Consider the following 13,387-nt stretch of genomic DNA (forward strand, 5'->3'; position numbering starts at 1 on the left):
TTCAATTTTAGGATTTTGGACAATCAGTAGAGTATTCTGTTGTACCGACTTATGGTATCTTGCATAAAAGTAAGAATAAATATCAACAAAACGCAGTCCACGACACTTTCCAGCCACACCAGTAGGTCACCCAGCACAGGAGGCACCAAGCAGAAAAAAAAGGAGAGGCAACAAGAGCAGTGAAAGGAAGGAAGAGACATGTAAAATGATAGTAACTGTAAGAGGCCAATATGGCAATGAAAAGGACAAGTGGTTTAAGGAAAGATGTTGATGGGGGAGGTCAGAGCACACAAATGAAAGAGGGGAATGGAAAAAAATACTTATCTTAAAGTATTATACTCATTAATTTTAAAATGTAAATAGTGAGTTAAATTAAAAAAAAAAAGAGTACCACAGTCGTTCTTTATTTAAGATAGTTTTTATATTTATCTTTAACATTTTTCATTTTCAATTATTGATCAATGATCATTATAATTAATCAATCTCTTGAAATATAATATCAATTGTATTCACCTTGAAAAGGAAAAGGTGAGCATAATGTCACTTTAACGACAATTTAACAAGATAGATAACAATAACTATCACAAAATAGACAAATATGTTTTTCGACTGTTATCACATTTTCCATTCCTTATCGTATATATAAATCGGTGTGAAAAGATGAATTAGACGTTTTAAAGTTCATTCCGTATGGTGAAAAGGCGATACTTTAGCATTTAATCATTCAAGCGCATTGTCCGGTATGTACCGGAATACGGTATTTAGTGTGGTGCTCCAATCCTTTTTTAAGTCTCCCTCTATCCGAAGACTGACGGAAAATATCAGTACAGGATGTTTAAATGCAGTATATTATTTTCGCAGGATTTGAGGAACTTGGGATAAATATATTGTGAGTCATGTAACCTTTAAGTAAACTATTTTATACTGAAATGAAATATGTAAAATATGAAACAATACATAAACGGAATACCAAGGACAATAACCAAAGTTTATAAATTGAAAACGAAAGTAGGTCAATTTATTAAACCCATCGGGCTAGAAGTCAGAAATGTTTACAAAAGAAAAGCAAACATGATAATTAATCAAATCGTTGTTAAACCTGTGAAATATTTGTTCTCGGGAGTAACATTTAAAAATGAATAAGAGTAGGATTATTTCTTTAAAAAAAACAAGTTAGCACACGTCCCAATGCGTATGACTTAATACCGGATATGATTCATATCCGCGGATATGACTTTAAACACCTGATATCACTAAACATACTAAAATATGTTATAAAATTCTCTAGGAGGTATATAAAGGTCATATAACGGTCATTTGTACCTCCTCAGCAGTCCTTAATGCCTCCTTAGCAGTCCTTAGCAGTCCTTACTAGTTGGTTACTTTCTACACATTACTAATATAAAATAATTTGTCATTGCAGGTGACCAGTTCCACAGGTAAGATATGCATGTGTTATGTTTGTTAAAGGATTAAACTATTAAATGTTGTTCTATGATATTATAATTAAAAATGTTCGTTATTTCACGTGCCCTGTATAATTGATAAAAGAAACAACTCAAAGATGATATTTTCGAAAGATTTGAAAAAAAATATTTCCTCATCTAAGCTTTCGTGATGGATGAGGTCATTATTTGAGTGAAGCCTGGGGCCTAGCATATTTTAATTTGCATGTTTTCCTAACTGCTACGCTCCTGTATCACTGTTCAAACAACCGTGAAACGCGCACCTGTTACCCGTATAAAACCACGCGTGAACCCAAAAATATCATTAAAAATAAAAGTTGCCATACAAGACAATAACACATAAAAGGGAGGGAACTTCCCAAAACTCCATAAATAACGTCATCAAACATTTGGAACAAAATATGCTAAGTCTCCGGCTTCACTCAAATAATGAACCTCATCCATCACTTAAGCATGGATGAGGGAACATTATTTTCCGTATAGCCTTCGGCCTACGCATATTTTAATTGGCATTTTTAAAGAATGTCAAACACATATTTTCATTGACCATATTAAAATAGACGTTATAATAAAAGAAAAAAAACTCAATATTACAGTACTTTACCATTTTAAATAACTGAACAGAGTCCAAGACAAACAGTTTTTTTATGAGAAAAATCCCTCATAAAGAAAACAATAATTATCATTTCATTTTTAAATAATTTCAAATAATTAATGTAGTCATGTTTAAAAACCAGCCCTCGTAAACGAAATATCATCATTCTTAGCCACTGGTCTTTGATAAAGTTTGAAAACTTTTACATCTGAATTCCAATCTGCAGTATTAAGAATATTCTTATTTGATCAGTTACGCATCAAGGCTGCAGAAGTTTTGATGCGAATGAGCATTGAAAATAAACACATCAATACCAATCAACTCTAAAACACATCTTAACCATCTAGCTAAAGTACTTGACTTTACAGCTTTAAAAAATCACATATGAAATAAAAAGTTGAGGACGTTACTCCTATATAATACTTTAAAGTATATAGAACACACAATTTTTCATCAGAAAATGTTTAAGCTTCAAATTACAAATCTTTCCCACCTTAGATGTTTTTAAAAATTTTGAAAAATAAAATATTGCAACACTGTCATACATATTCAAATTGTTCAAATCCAAACACATTAAAGTTTGTGTTCTTGGTGCTGTAGTTAAAGCTATTAAAGATATTAACTTAAACGATAAAACTTCCAAAGTAAGAGTTTCCAAAGGAAACCATGAAGATAATATATTTAGAACCACTGTCACATCACACGTAAACTTATATCTTGGTAAAGGTGATTTCTACACATAAATTCCTTTCATAAAACGCGATATCATAATTTGAGACGCACACCAATTATTACCTTAAGCCAACAATGTTTGTAATAACATTGACTTATGAGTTTTTATAACTAAATATGCCTTTTTGTCCTGGAACATGGAATATAAGTGGGAAATTACCGTTATCTCAGACGCTTGAATGGAATTTTTACCTCTCCTTTTACACCAATACCCATCGTGTCCATGCCAACGTGTACTGTGTTGATGAGCCTTCTTTCCAAGACTGTTAGATGACCTTTGCAATTTCTTGAGAAAACCCATGTTTCTGTAAGAATCTGCAGATAACTGCACTGTGACCATATTAATCTTCTTTCAAAGAGGATGAGTTGTTCCATCGAAAGGAAGACTCACCAAATCCCTGTGGCTTGGTAATCTAACAGGAATAGAAATAAACAAGTTGAAAACCAAAGGAAACCAAAATAATGATCTCCATAAAGGCATGGTTAAAATTGCTTTTTGCACTTTATCTTCAACCAATTTATTGACCATCTTTCCAATTAAATTAAATGGTGGAAATAAATAAGGATGATAATCTGACAAAGAAAGAGAAAACGCATCGTTTCTAAAACATCATTGTGCAGGAAAATAAGAAACTTTTTTTTTCTATACAAATTATTCTTGAAGCAAATAAATCAATATTAGGGCTTAAATATTCTAAGCATATTCTTTTGAAAATATCTTTTTTAACATCCATTCAGATGAACCATGAAAATTCCTAGAATAAAAATCAGAACCTTTCAAGTAAGAAGTATAAATGTTTCTATTTAAACATAAATACCAAATGTCAACAGCTGATTTATTTAAAAATAATTGACTCACCCTTGTATATAGATTTTAAACTGAGAAAAATGGCAAAAAGCTCTAAGTAATTAATTGGATTCTTTGCTTCAAACAAAGACCAACGTCCATTTACATATTTATCTAAATTGTGATCAAAGATAGACCAACAACTCAATGAAGTGTCATGTGGTCGATATTCGTGTTTTTTTATTTGTTATTTCGTTTTTATGTTTCATTTTGTCCTTGTATTTATATATATACATGTGAATCTCGTGTATGTTTCTCTACAGTCCGATATACATTCCATTATCCCATATTATACCTATATCATTCCATTTCATCATCTTTCCATTATAACAACTAATTTCTTATGTTTCATTTCGACATAATTTGCATGTCGGGGCTCCGTTTTTACAAACTTCCCGGAAATAACACCTCACGCATGCGCACATAAATATAAATATTTCTCTTGGTTTGCGCCAGGAATTGTCTTCGTATGTTGTATGTCCTTTACAGGTATAAGCAGCCATTCCCTATACGTAAAAGGACCGTACGACTGAAGGGAAAATTATTCACCATTATAACTCTTATGTACTCTCTTCACCTAACACAATTTGTTTATTGAAATTTTATCTTTACCTAAACCTAACACCATTTGTTTTTCCAAAACTCTATCATGCAAAGAGCCTCAAGTACTGCATAAAAAGCATTTATAATCAAACCAATAAAAGAGGCTTAACAAAACCAAAATTATAAGTTGTTTTGTAGACTCTGAAACAGACTTCTTTTCATTGATAGAATATCCCACTGACTTTAGTGAACTACAAATTATATTACTTTGTTGTTTTTACATAAAACTTTATCTTGATTCATATTAAGAGAATCATTAATATAATATGCACATCTAATACTTTGAGCTCTAAACCATGCATAAATAGGGTTAAAAAGCTTTGTAAACACTCTTGGAGCAGGGCTATATCAAAACGGAAGAAAAACAAAATGATACAAAACCTTTCGCCATGAAAATTTTATATATTTATAAAAACTTTCATGTATAGGAATGCAAAAATAAGCATCAGTTAAATCTGTATAAAAAAATCATGTTCTTGTATCAAATCCCGTACAACTTTAACATGATTTTGCTTAAAATGTTCATAATGACCAATTGATTGAATTCCGCCTTTCCTTGTCGATCTTGTTTATCATATTTTAGATTTAGAATAAGCCTTAACTTGCTTTTTGGTTTTTAACCACACAAATTCTCAAAATAAATTCATTTTCTTCATGACTAGACTTACAAATAGCCATTTTTGTAACAAATCCAGAAATTCTTCATCAAAAATCTTCATTGTATCATCATTAAATATATATTTTTTGGAACAAAAAAATGAACTGGTTCACTATTAATTTCTAACGAATAACCTTGAATACTATTTAAAATCCACGAATCATTGGTAAAGGGTTTCTACGCTTGTATTTGAAAGCTTTGCCAGAGACCCTTAGATTTCTTTTGAAACTCTGGCAATTCCCATTCAGAATCTGACTCATTCTTTTTATAATTGCCATAAAAAAGTTCATTTATCAATTTAGATGACATGTCCTTCCTAGAAGTACTCAGCCTTGGCCTTCTAAGGCCAATACTGTAAAGGTCTGAATCGGACTCATTATTCAATTCAACATGAATATTAGGGCCGTGTTGATATCAAACTTTTCATCATACTTGTCATCAGGGTAAAAATCCTGATATCCATCATAAGCAGGGTAATCTTGTACAGGTTGAGATCAACCTAATTTAGACTTTAACAATTCAAGATTACTGTCTGTTTAATTATTCAAATCCAACTGGACCATACACGTGTCTCTTTTTGTTTTTGCCCGTAGATTTACTTTTCTCCTTAGGGGCTTCTTTAGGGGCTTTACCCTTTTATGCATTTTTTTGGAACAAGAACTGACTTCAATTGCCTAGTTGAGGTTTTTGCTGTTTAATTCGGTTGTGCATCGTCGGATGTAAACCCTGAAAATTTCCAATCTGAATTCGGCTCATGTATAACGAAAACATTGTTCCCGGGCTCTATATACTATTAATATATACTAATATTGAAAATTTAAAATATTCAGCTTACTTGTAAGTGCAAAATATAGTATGGACCACGTCCTAGACGATTTTCACTGACTGTTTCCGAAAACAAAAATTTAAATAAAAGCCAAAGACTGTCCGAAAAAATGCCTGGACTACGTCCTAGTCAAAAGGAGCCAGCAAAAAAACTAATAACTATATAACAAGAACTCAAAACATGAAACTTTCAAACAGAATTTCAGTAGAAATAAAATTTATACCACTTGACACGAACAGCGACAACCAGAAAGCGTAGACGCTAGAAAAACTATGATTGTTTTGGGGTTGACGCGTGGTTTTATAAATGTAACAGGTGCGTGTTTCACGGTTGTTTGAACAGCCATACTGGAGCGTAGCAGTTAGGAAAACATGCCAATTAGAATATGCGACAGCTGAAGGCTTTACAGAAATTAATTTGGATAAATATCTTGTTAGTAATGTAACATTTAAGTAAATATGTTAACCGGAATTAAATGTATGCAATATGAAGCAAGATATAAACAATATGTCATGCACAATAACCAAAGTTTATGCATTGAAAACGAAAGAATGTCATTTTATAAAAAAATCATTCCTCTGCACTAAATCAGACTTTATACCGGATTCTGCCATTTATGAAACGAGCATAAAACTTTGCAAAAGATTTTTCTTTGTCTTCAGAAATTAAGCACATGTAAGGTGGATATTCTTATTGTTATCATTTTAAGTCCCTTCTTTGCCAGTTATCGAAATAGCAGCAAAAGGCATTGAGAATCGTTTCAATAACCCTTGTAGCCCTAATCTTCAAGAAATGCGATAAGCCAATAGGTCAGTACCTGCCAATTTTAGGCCATATTCCCTAGCATGTGTTTCGTGTAAGGTTATGGAACGCAAAGTTTCCTCTCCCATCGTTAAATACTTTTCTAACCATAACATCCTTTCCACCTCCAACATTATTTAGGACATTCAAGGTTGATATTCTTATTGTTACCATTTTAAGACCCTTGTTTACCAGCTATCCAAATAGCAGCAAAAGGGAATTTAGAATCGTCTCGGTTGTAAGTCCGTTAAGGTCGTCCCATTAGAAACCTGCACTTGTAGCCCCAATCTTCAAGAAATGGGATACGCCGACAGGTCAGTACCTGCCAATTATAGGCCAAATTCCCTAACATGTTTTTCGTGTAAGGTTATGGAACACATAGTTCCCCCTCTCATTGTTAAATACTTTTCAAACTATAACATCCTTTCCACCTCCAACATTATTTCAGGGAAAACTGTTATGTGTTTCACAACTTGTTATGCTGGTTGTTTTGATGAATCTCAGATGAGTGATTGAGGGCCAATATGAGCTACATGTTAAAGTAGCCACGGCTTAATTGTAAGACAGAGGTCACACTCCTTTTATTGACCAGCTTACAGGGCCTGTAACTGTTTGTGTTCATTTATATTTAAAATTTGGTTTCCTTGCATTCTTACAAAATGTATTGAACAATATTACCTTTTTTCTAGAAATCGGGATGGCACATGAGACACATTTAAAGAACAACAAATACCGACAGTTGGTCAAGGCAGACCTAGGCCTTCGCTATCTTCAAGAGGGACTTGCGCCATTTTGTGATGACATAGGAAGACAGCAGCACAAAGATATTATAAACCAAATACAACAAACAAAGACTCCTCAACCAAATGTACCATGCGTCGCCTGTCAGATAACAACTCTCCAGCCAGACCATGTCCGAGTCTCAAGAGGTATATGTCCCTTCAAGCAAGATAAATGCAACTGTTGCTTTCCAAATAATAAGAAACCCTGTCCAAACAACGTATGTGGTGCCATCTATGACAACATTATACAGAATCATGCATCAATGCCACCGGCACCTTTTTGGAGAAATAGTGATGCCCAACAGTGGTCAACAGACCCATGGAGCGTGTGTAAATGTTTTATAAATGCTCCTGGGTACAAGGCCATTACATCAGCAGCCGACACTGATATTACAGGGTTGCTACATCTTATCATAAATGACAAATATTTTCATAGTCATATTGGATGCAATGTTGCAGGAACTAACAATCTTTTTGCAAAGGTAACTCCATTTGTATACTATATGTTTATTTTTAATTTGTAGAACATTAAGATTTACTGTAAGATTTAACAGACTTAATTGAGTATAAAAGTAAAATGTTATTTGAGTATAAACGTAAGAGATTATTGTCACCTTAGTGCAGCAATTGGTTAACTCTTATTTTTATAGGAGTTATTAAATTACTGCACTTAGACGAAATTATTTCCATATAACTATGAGGTTAATGCAGTTATTGTGCCAGAGAAACAATTTGCAACAAATAAATAATGATGCAAAATTGTTACACATAAAATTGTATTCACAAATATTCTGTTGGCAATGCAATATTTTGGCTAGCTGTATATTTTTTTGGGTTGGAAACAATTTTTTTTTTTAATTTTAAGCTTCAATGTAAAATGTACAGAAGTAGGTAATTTGTGAATGTTTTATAAATGCTCCTGGATACAAGGAAATATCACCGGCAGCGGACACATCTTTTACAGGGTTACTACAGGTTACAATAAATAACAAATATTTTCATAATCATATTGGATGTAATGTTAGAGGACCAAACAATCTTTTTTCAAAGTTAAATCCATTTGTGTACTATTATTATGTACTTTTAATTCAGAAGATTTTGTTGTTTTTTCTCTAAGTGAAAAAATATATTCTTGATTACTCCACCACATTTATGCTGGCACATTTTGTTCAACCTTCGCAGTGCGGTTGTTAAAAAAGGGAGACTTTTGAGCTTCACTAAAAGATAACTGCTCTGTATATTCAGCATCAAAGCATAAACAACAATGTCTATTTAACTATAATTATAAAGTGATAAACCCCTATAACTATTTTCACAAACGTTTAATGATGTTACATAACTTTGAAATTACAGGAAAAACCGACAAGAAATTTTGTATGTAGTTAGATCTCATTTAGTTAAAGTGCAGTGCAAAAGGACTATAATTCTGCTTTCCCTGATTTTGGAGTTATTACACTCTCATCTTTAGATTTTTGTTATTCTCATTCCTGAACAATTATGTGTGAAAGTTAGTATTAGATATGTTTTACATTCAATAGGTACGACAGTTTAGAAATATGATTGTTCACTCTACAAGTATGGAATTAGAGGAACATGAGTTTAATACTTACATTGATGATATGATAAGTGTTTTACAAGATGGTATGGAACTAGTACACAGACAAGATGCACAGCAAGCAGTACTAAAACTTCAAGAAGTAAGTATACATAATAATTTATAACTTGAATTATAAGAAATCTTATAATTATTTAAAATAAGCACACTTTCACATTCATGCTAAAGGAAAATGAAGTGTGACTGAATTACAGAAAAAATTAAATATCAAAAGCCTTAAGCTATTAAATACTAATGAATTGAAATACAAACTTTAACTGCTGTTAACTTTTAGCAGCTACCGTAATTAATAAATCTTTTAGACTGAAGGTGGAAAGCTGTCCATATAGATATTTTCTGCTTTGTACCATACATGTTAAAGTGAATTGAAATTGAAAAATTATATAAATTGGGTGGATATATTCTATTCTCAGTTGTCGGAATTTGTTTCTGTTTTCTCCGTTTTCTGATCTTTATATTTCCTCTTTCAGAGGCTACATGTTTTTTTGCAAATTGAAAAAAAATCAGTACTGACAATAAGTGAACTTAATATCACACATCATATTTCAAAAATGTACTGTAATCTGTACCGAGCGAATGTAAAACGAATATATAATACTAATTTTGTGCTTCCTGACGTTTGCTTTGATACAAATGATTAAAAAATTATCATATATCTTAAACAATTAGCTTGCATAATCATTATCATTTGGGCATTAATTATGTAATGATATTTCAAACTTTTATTGAAAACAAGTATTGCAAATGTATGTTCTAATCTACCATACATTAAAATATATTGTCGCAATATTAACAAATAACGTAATAGTTAAGCAACAATTAAATAATCTCAGAAAATTATTATATTCATTCAAAACTAGATTTTAATAAAAATGTCTAAATGTTATAGTACTTTGAAAGTCTGCATAAATAGTTTGATAATTAAAACAAAAGAAACTTGTGATAATGTTAAAATTCAGTATTAACACGCACGCATGCATGCACGCACACATGCAGGCACGCACGTATGCACACATTATTATCAATCAAATAACGATTTTTCTTTCTTTAGCTTAAGGAGGATTTCGTTATAACTTCTGAAATCAAGGATGAAATGTCAGAAAATGTTGCTGCTGAAGAGGAACATGAGGAGCTTAAGGTATTTATGTATAAAACACGCTTATGGGTGTCTCACAAAGTATGTTGACAAATTATAGCCCTGAGTCAAAATTGGCGGAAACAATTTTCTTAGACTTGTAATATATTGTAAAATGAGTAAAAGTAGAGTTAAGTATGCAACCACGTTTGAGTGAATTTTATTTATGCATATAATTATGCTTCTAAAACGATTTTTAAACATCCAAGGATATGTAAAATATGAACTGCAAATGTTTTTAAACATTATATGTAATCATTACAAAATGTGCATGCATTTCTTATTGTCCCCGCCTTTTCGAAGAAAAGGGGGATATAGAAATAGGCTCCATCCTTCAGTCTTCTTTGTCTGTCCGTCTCTTCGTCCGTCACATCTTCGTGTCCGGTACATAACTTTGTCATTTATCAATGAAATTTGAAATAAATTGGCACAAATGTTTGTTTTAATAAGACGATGTGTCATTCACAACAACCAGACCTCTACCTCCAAGGTCAACATTTAAGGTCAACAATGTCTATTTGAGGGTATATGTCGTGTTCGGTCCATAACTTTCTTAGCTTTGAAGGAATTTTGTAAATACTTGCCACGATTGTTCACAATAATGAGATAATGTTTCATGCGCAACAACCAGTCACCTACCTCCAAGTCAAGGTCACACTTTGAGGTCAAAAATTAACATAGTCTGTTATAGGGTATATTTTGTGTCCGCACCATAACTTTTTCATAAATCAAAGAATATTGAAAATACTTGGCACAAATAGTCAAATAAATATGTCATGCGCAACACCTGTATCCCTACCTCCATGTTCAAGATCACACTTAGAGGACAAAAATTAACATAGTCTATAAAGGGTATATATTATGTCAGGTCTTTGACTTCTTATGATAGATCAATAGATTTTGAAATACTTGGCACAAATATTCACAATAATAAGATGACGTGTCATGCGCAACACCTTAACCCCTATCTCCAAAGTCAAAATCACACCTAGAGGTCAAAGATTACCATAGTCTGTTAACGAGTATATTTTGTGTCCGGTTTATAACTTCCTTATAGATCAAGGATTTTGTAAATACTTGGCACAAATGTTCACAATAATTAGATATTGTGTCACGTGCAATAACAAGTCGCCTACACTAAGGTCAAGGCACATATTAATATAGTATGTTATAGGGTACATTATGAGTTCGGACTTAAAAGGTCACACTTTCAATTAAAAGTATCATAGTCTGTGTTTTCGTATCCAGAGAATAACTTCAAAATTATTAGAGATAAATTTTGTATAGGATAATTGTTCCCTGCTGTTTGGTAGAAAAATGGGGGTGTAGGACTCCATATGCTGTCCCATCAAAGAATTTTGAAATAATTTAGTTAAAATGTTCTGTTTAGGCAAAATAAGACAACCTGTCTTACTCAACTGTTAGATGCTTTTGTACTAAAAGTCCTAATCCATACCTCAATCGTTTTGAAATTGCACGATTATATGCTTCATTTATTACTTCCATAACGGGGACGTTAGTTACTCTGTACCTCGTTCATTCCAACAGCTCTTACATGGCATAACTCTCTTTTATGTGGCTATAATAACAATATAAAAATCTTGCTTTGATTATTTCTAGTTCATATTTGAATATTTATTATGTAAACACCTTGTTAACACTCTAAAGGTTAATATTTTGGGTCAAATAAATTGGCAATTAGTCAGAAAGTTTGTTTAAATTATTTATGGATCAAGTTTGAATATGGGTGATCTGGGGATAGAATTTAGGCCAGACAGCTGGAAAACCTAGAGGTAACGTTTTTCATACCACCGCACAGCAAAGTTGTAAGGGGGTGTGGGTGTACTGGAATCCGTTTGTCCGTTCGGCTGTTTGGCCGTCGTTGGATTTTCATTGTCCGCCCAATGACATAAGAATCATTTGCCGCACATTCGGTATTGATATTAGCCATGGTTAATAGATGACCCTTTTCATTTTCAAAGGTCATTGTTATCGGGGCATTGACTTAAAACGCTTGTCCGCCCAATAACTTCTGAATCCTTTGACTCACAGTCTTCATTTTTGGCATGGAGATTAAACATGATTATTAAATGGCCCCTATTGATCTTGAGGTCACTGAGTCAAAGGGCAGGGATACGGTTTTTGACTAAAAGCGTGTCCGCTTGATTACTTATCATTCCTATAACCCACAGTTTCATATTTGGTTTGGACGTTAGTCATGACAATTAAATGACCCCTACTACTTTTGAAGTCACTAGGTTAAAGGTCAAGGTCATAGGGGCGCTTAGTTCAAAGCCTATCTACTCAAATGCTTTAGAATGTTTTGGTCAATAGTCTTCATACATTTGGTATTCAGGTTTGTTTTGACTAGTAGATGCCCCCTATTAATTTTAGGTCACTAGGTCTGAGGTCAATGCCAGAAGGCTAAACAATTATATAATTATGTTCTCATATATTCATCATAAAACACCCCAGGACAAAGCTGCATGAATTGGGGTGGGGCTTTTAAGTAATGACTTCGCATTTTCTGTTTTGAGGTCAGTAGGTCAAAGGTAAAAGTCACTTTGGAAATTGCTTCTTAAACAAGTAGAATGCATAAATGAGCAAGGCACTGGCTTACTTCCCTCAGATTTGGCAGGAAAGTTATCCTTGAGCTCTAAATGACCACTGTTGATTCTGAAAAAGCATTATGCAGGGTATTCACGCCATGACAGTGGCAGTTCTAGTCAGTCCAAATATCCTGCCAATTTGTCAATATAAGTTGTTCAGTTTAGGTTTAAAAAGGGTAATATTGGGTTAAAGCTACTGTCCCAACCAAAATGGGTCTAAAAACATCTACATATTTGTTTAAATTTTATTCAATATACATGGAAGTAACATTTGTATTTTCCGCGAAATAATGTGGCCAAACGATTATCTTTCACGTTACACAGATATACCAAATATACCAAGAATGTATTGGCATAAATGTCTACTACATCAAGGCGATACATCATGTCAACATTTTGAAGTTTCACTTCATCACAATAAGAGTTTATAGGTACACATATTCGTGTCCGGACTATAACTTTGTCATGCATTGACGGATTTTCAGAATAATTTGGCATAAATGTCTACCACATCAAGACGATGTGTCATGCTATCACAATTGGAGATTATATTCATTATTCATTTTATGGGTCTTACACACAACACGTCATCTTGATGTGGTAGACATTTGTGCCAAACTATTTTAAAACTCTTCTATGCATGACAAAGTTATAGTTCGGACCCGAATGTAAATTACTTTGTCTTTTGGAATCAAAAGCTCATAGGTCGAAGTTGTAT

General features: G+C 32.8%; 1 protein-coding gene across 1 annotated transcript; it reads left to right on the plus strand.

Moving 5' to 3' along the window:
* Positions 1–812: 812 nt before the first annotated feature.
* LOC132733247 (uncharacterized) lies at positions 813–10,063 on the plus strand (the record flags this gene model as incomplete). Its single annotated transcript, XM_060719850.1, has 4 exons — positions 813–889; positions 7,218–7,792; positions 8,849–9,007; positions 9,977–10,063. Coding segments are annotated over exons 2-4 (813 nt in total), but the record flags the coding sequence as incomplete, so codon positions are not given.
* Between the last annotated feature and the right edge of the window lie 3,324 nt (positions 10,064–13,387).

The sequence above is a fragment of the Ruditapes philippinarum genome, unplaced genomic scaffold (assembly GCF_026571515.1).
Source record: "Ruditapes philippinarum isolate M1 unplaced genomic scaffold, ASM2657151v2 ctg13477_1_1_1_1, whole genome shotgun sequence".
NCBI lineage: Eukaryota > Metazoa > Mollusca > Bivalvia > Venerida > Veneridae > Ruditapes > Ruditapes philippinarum.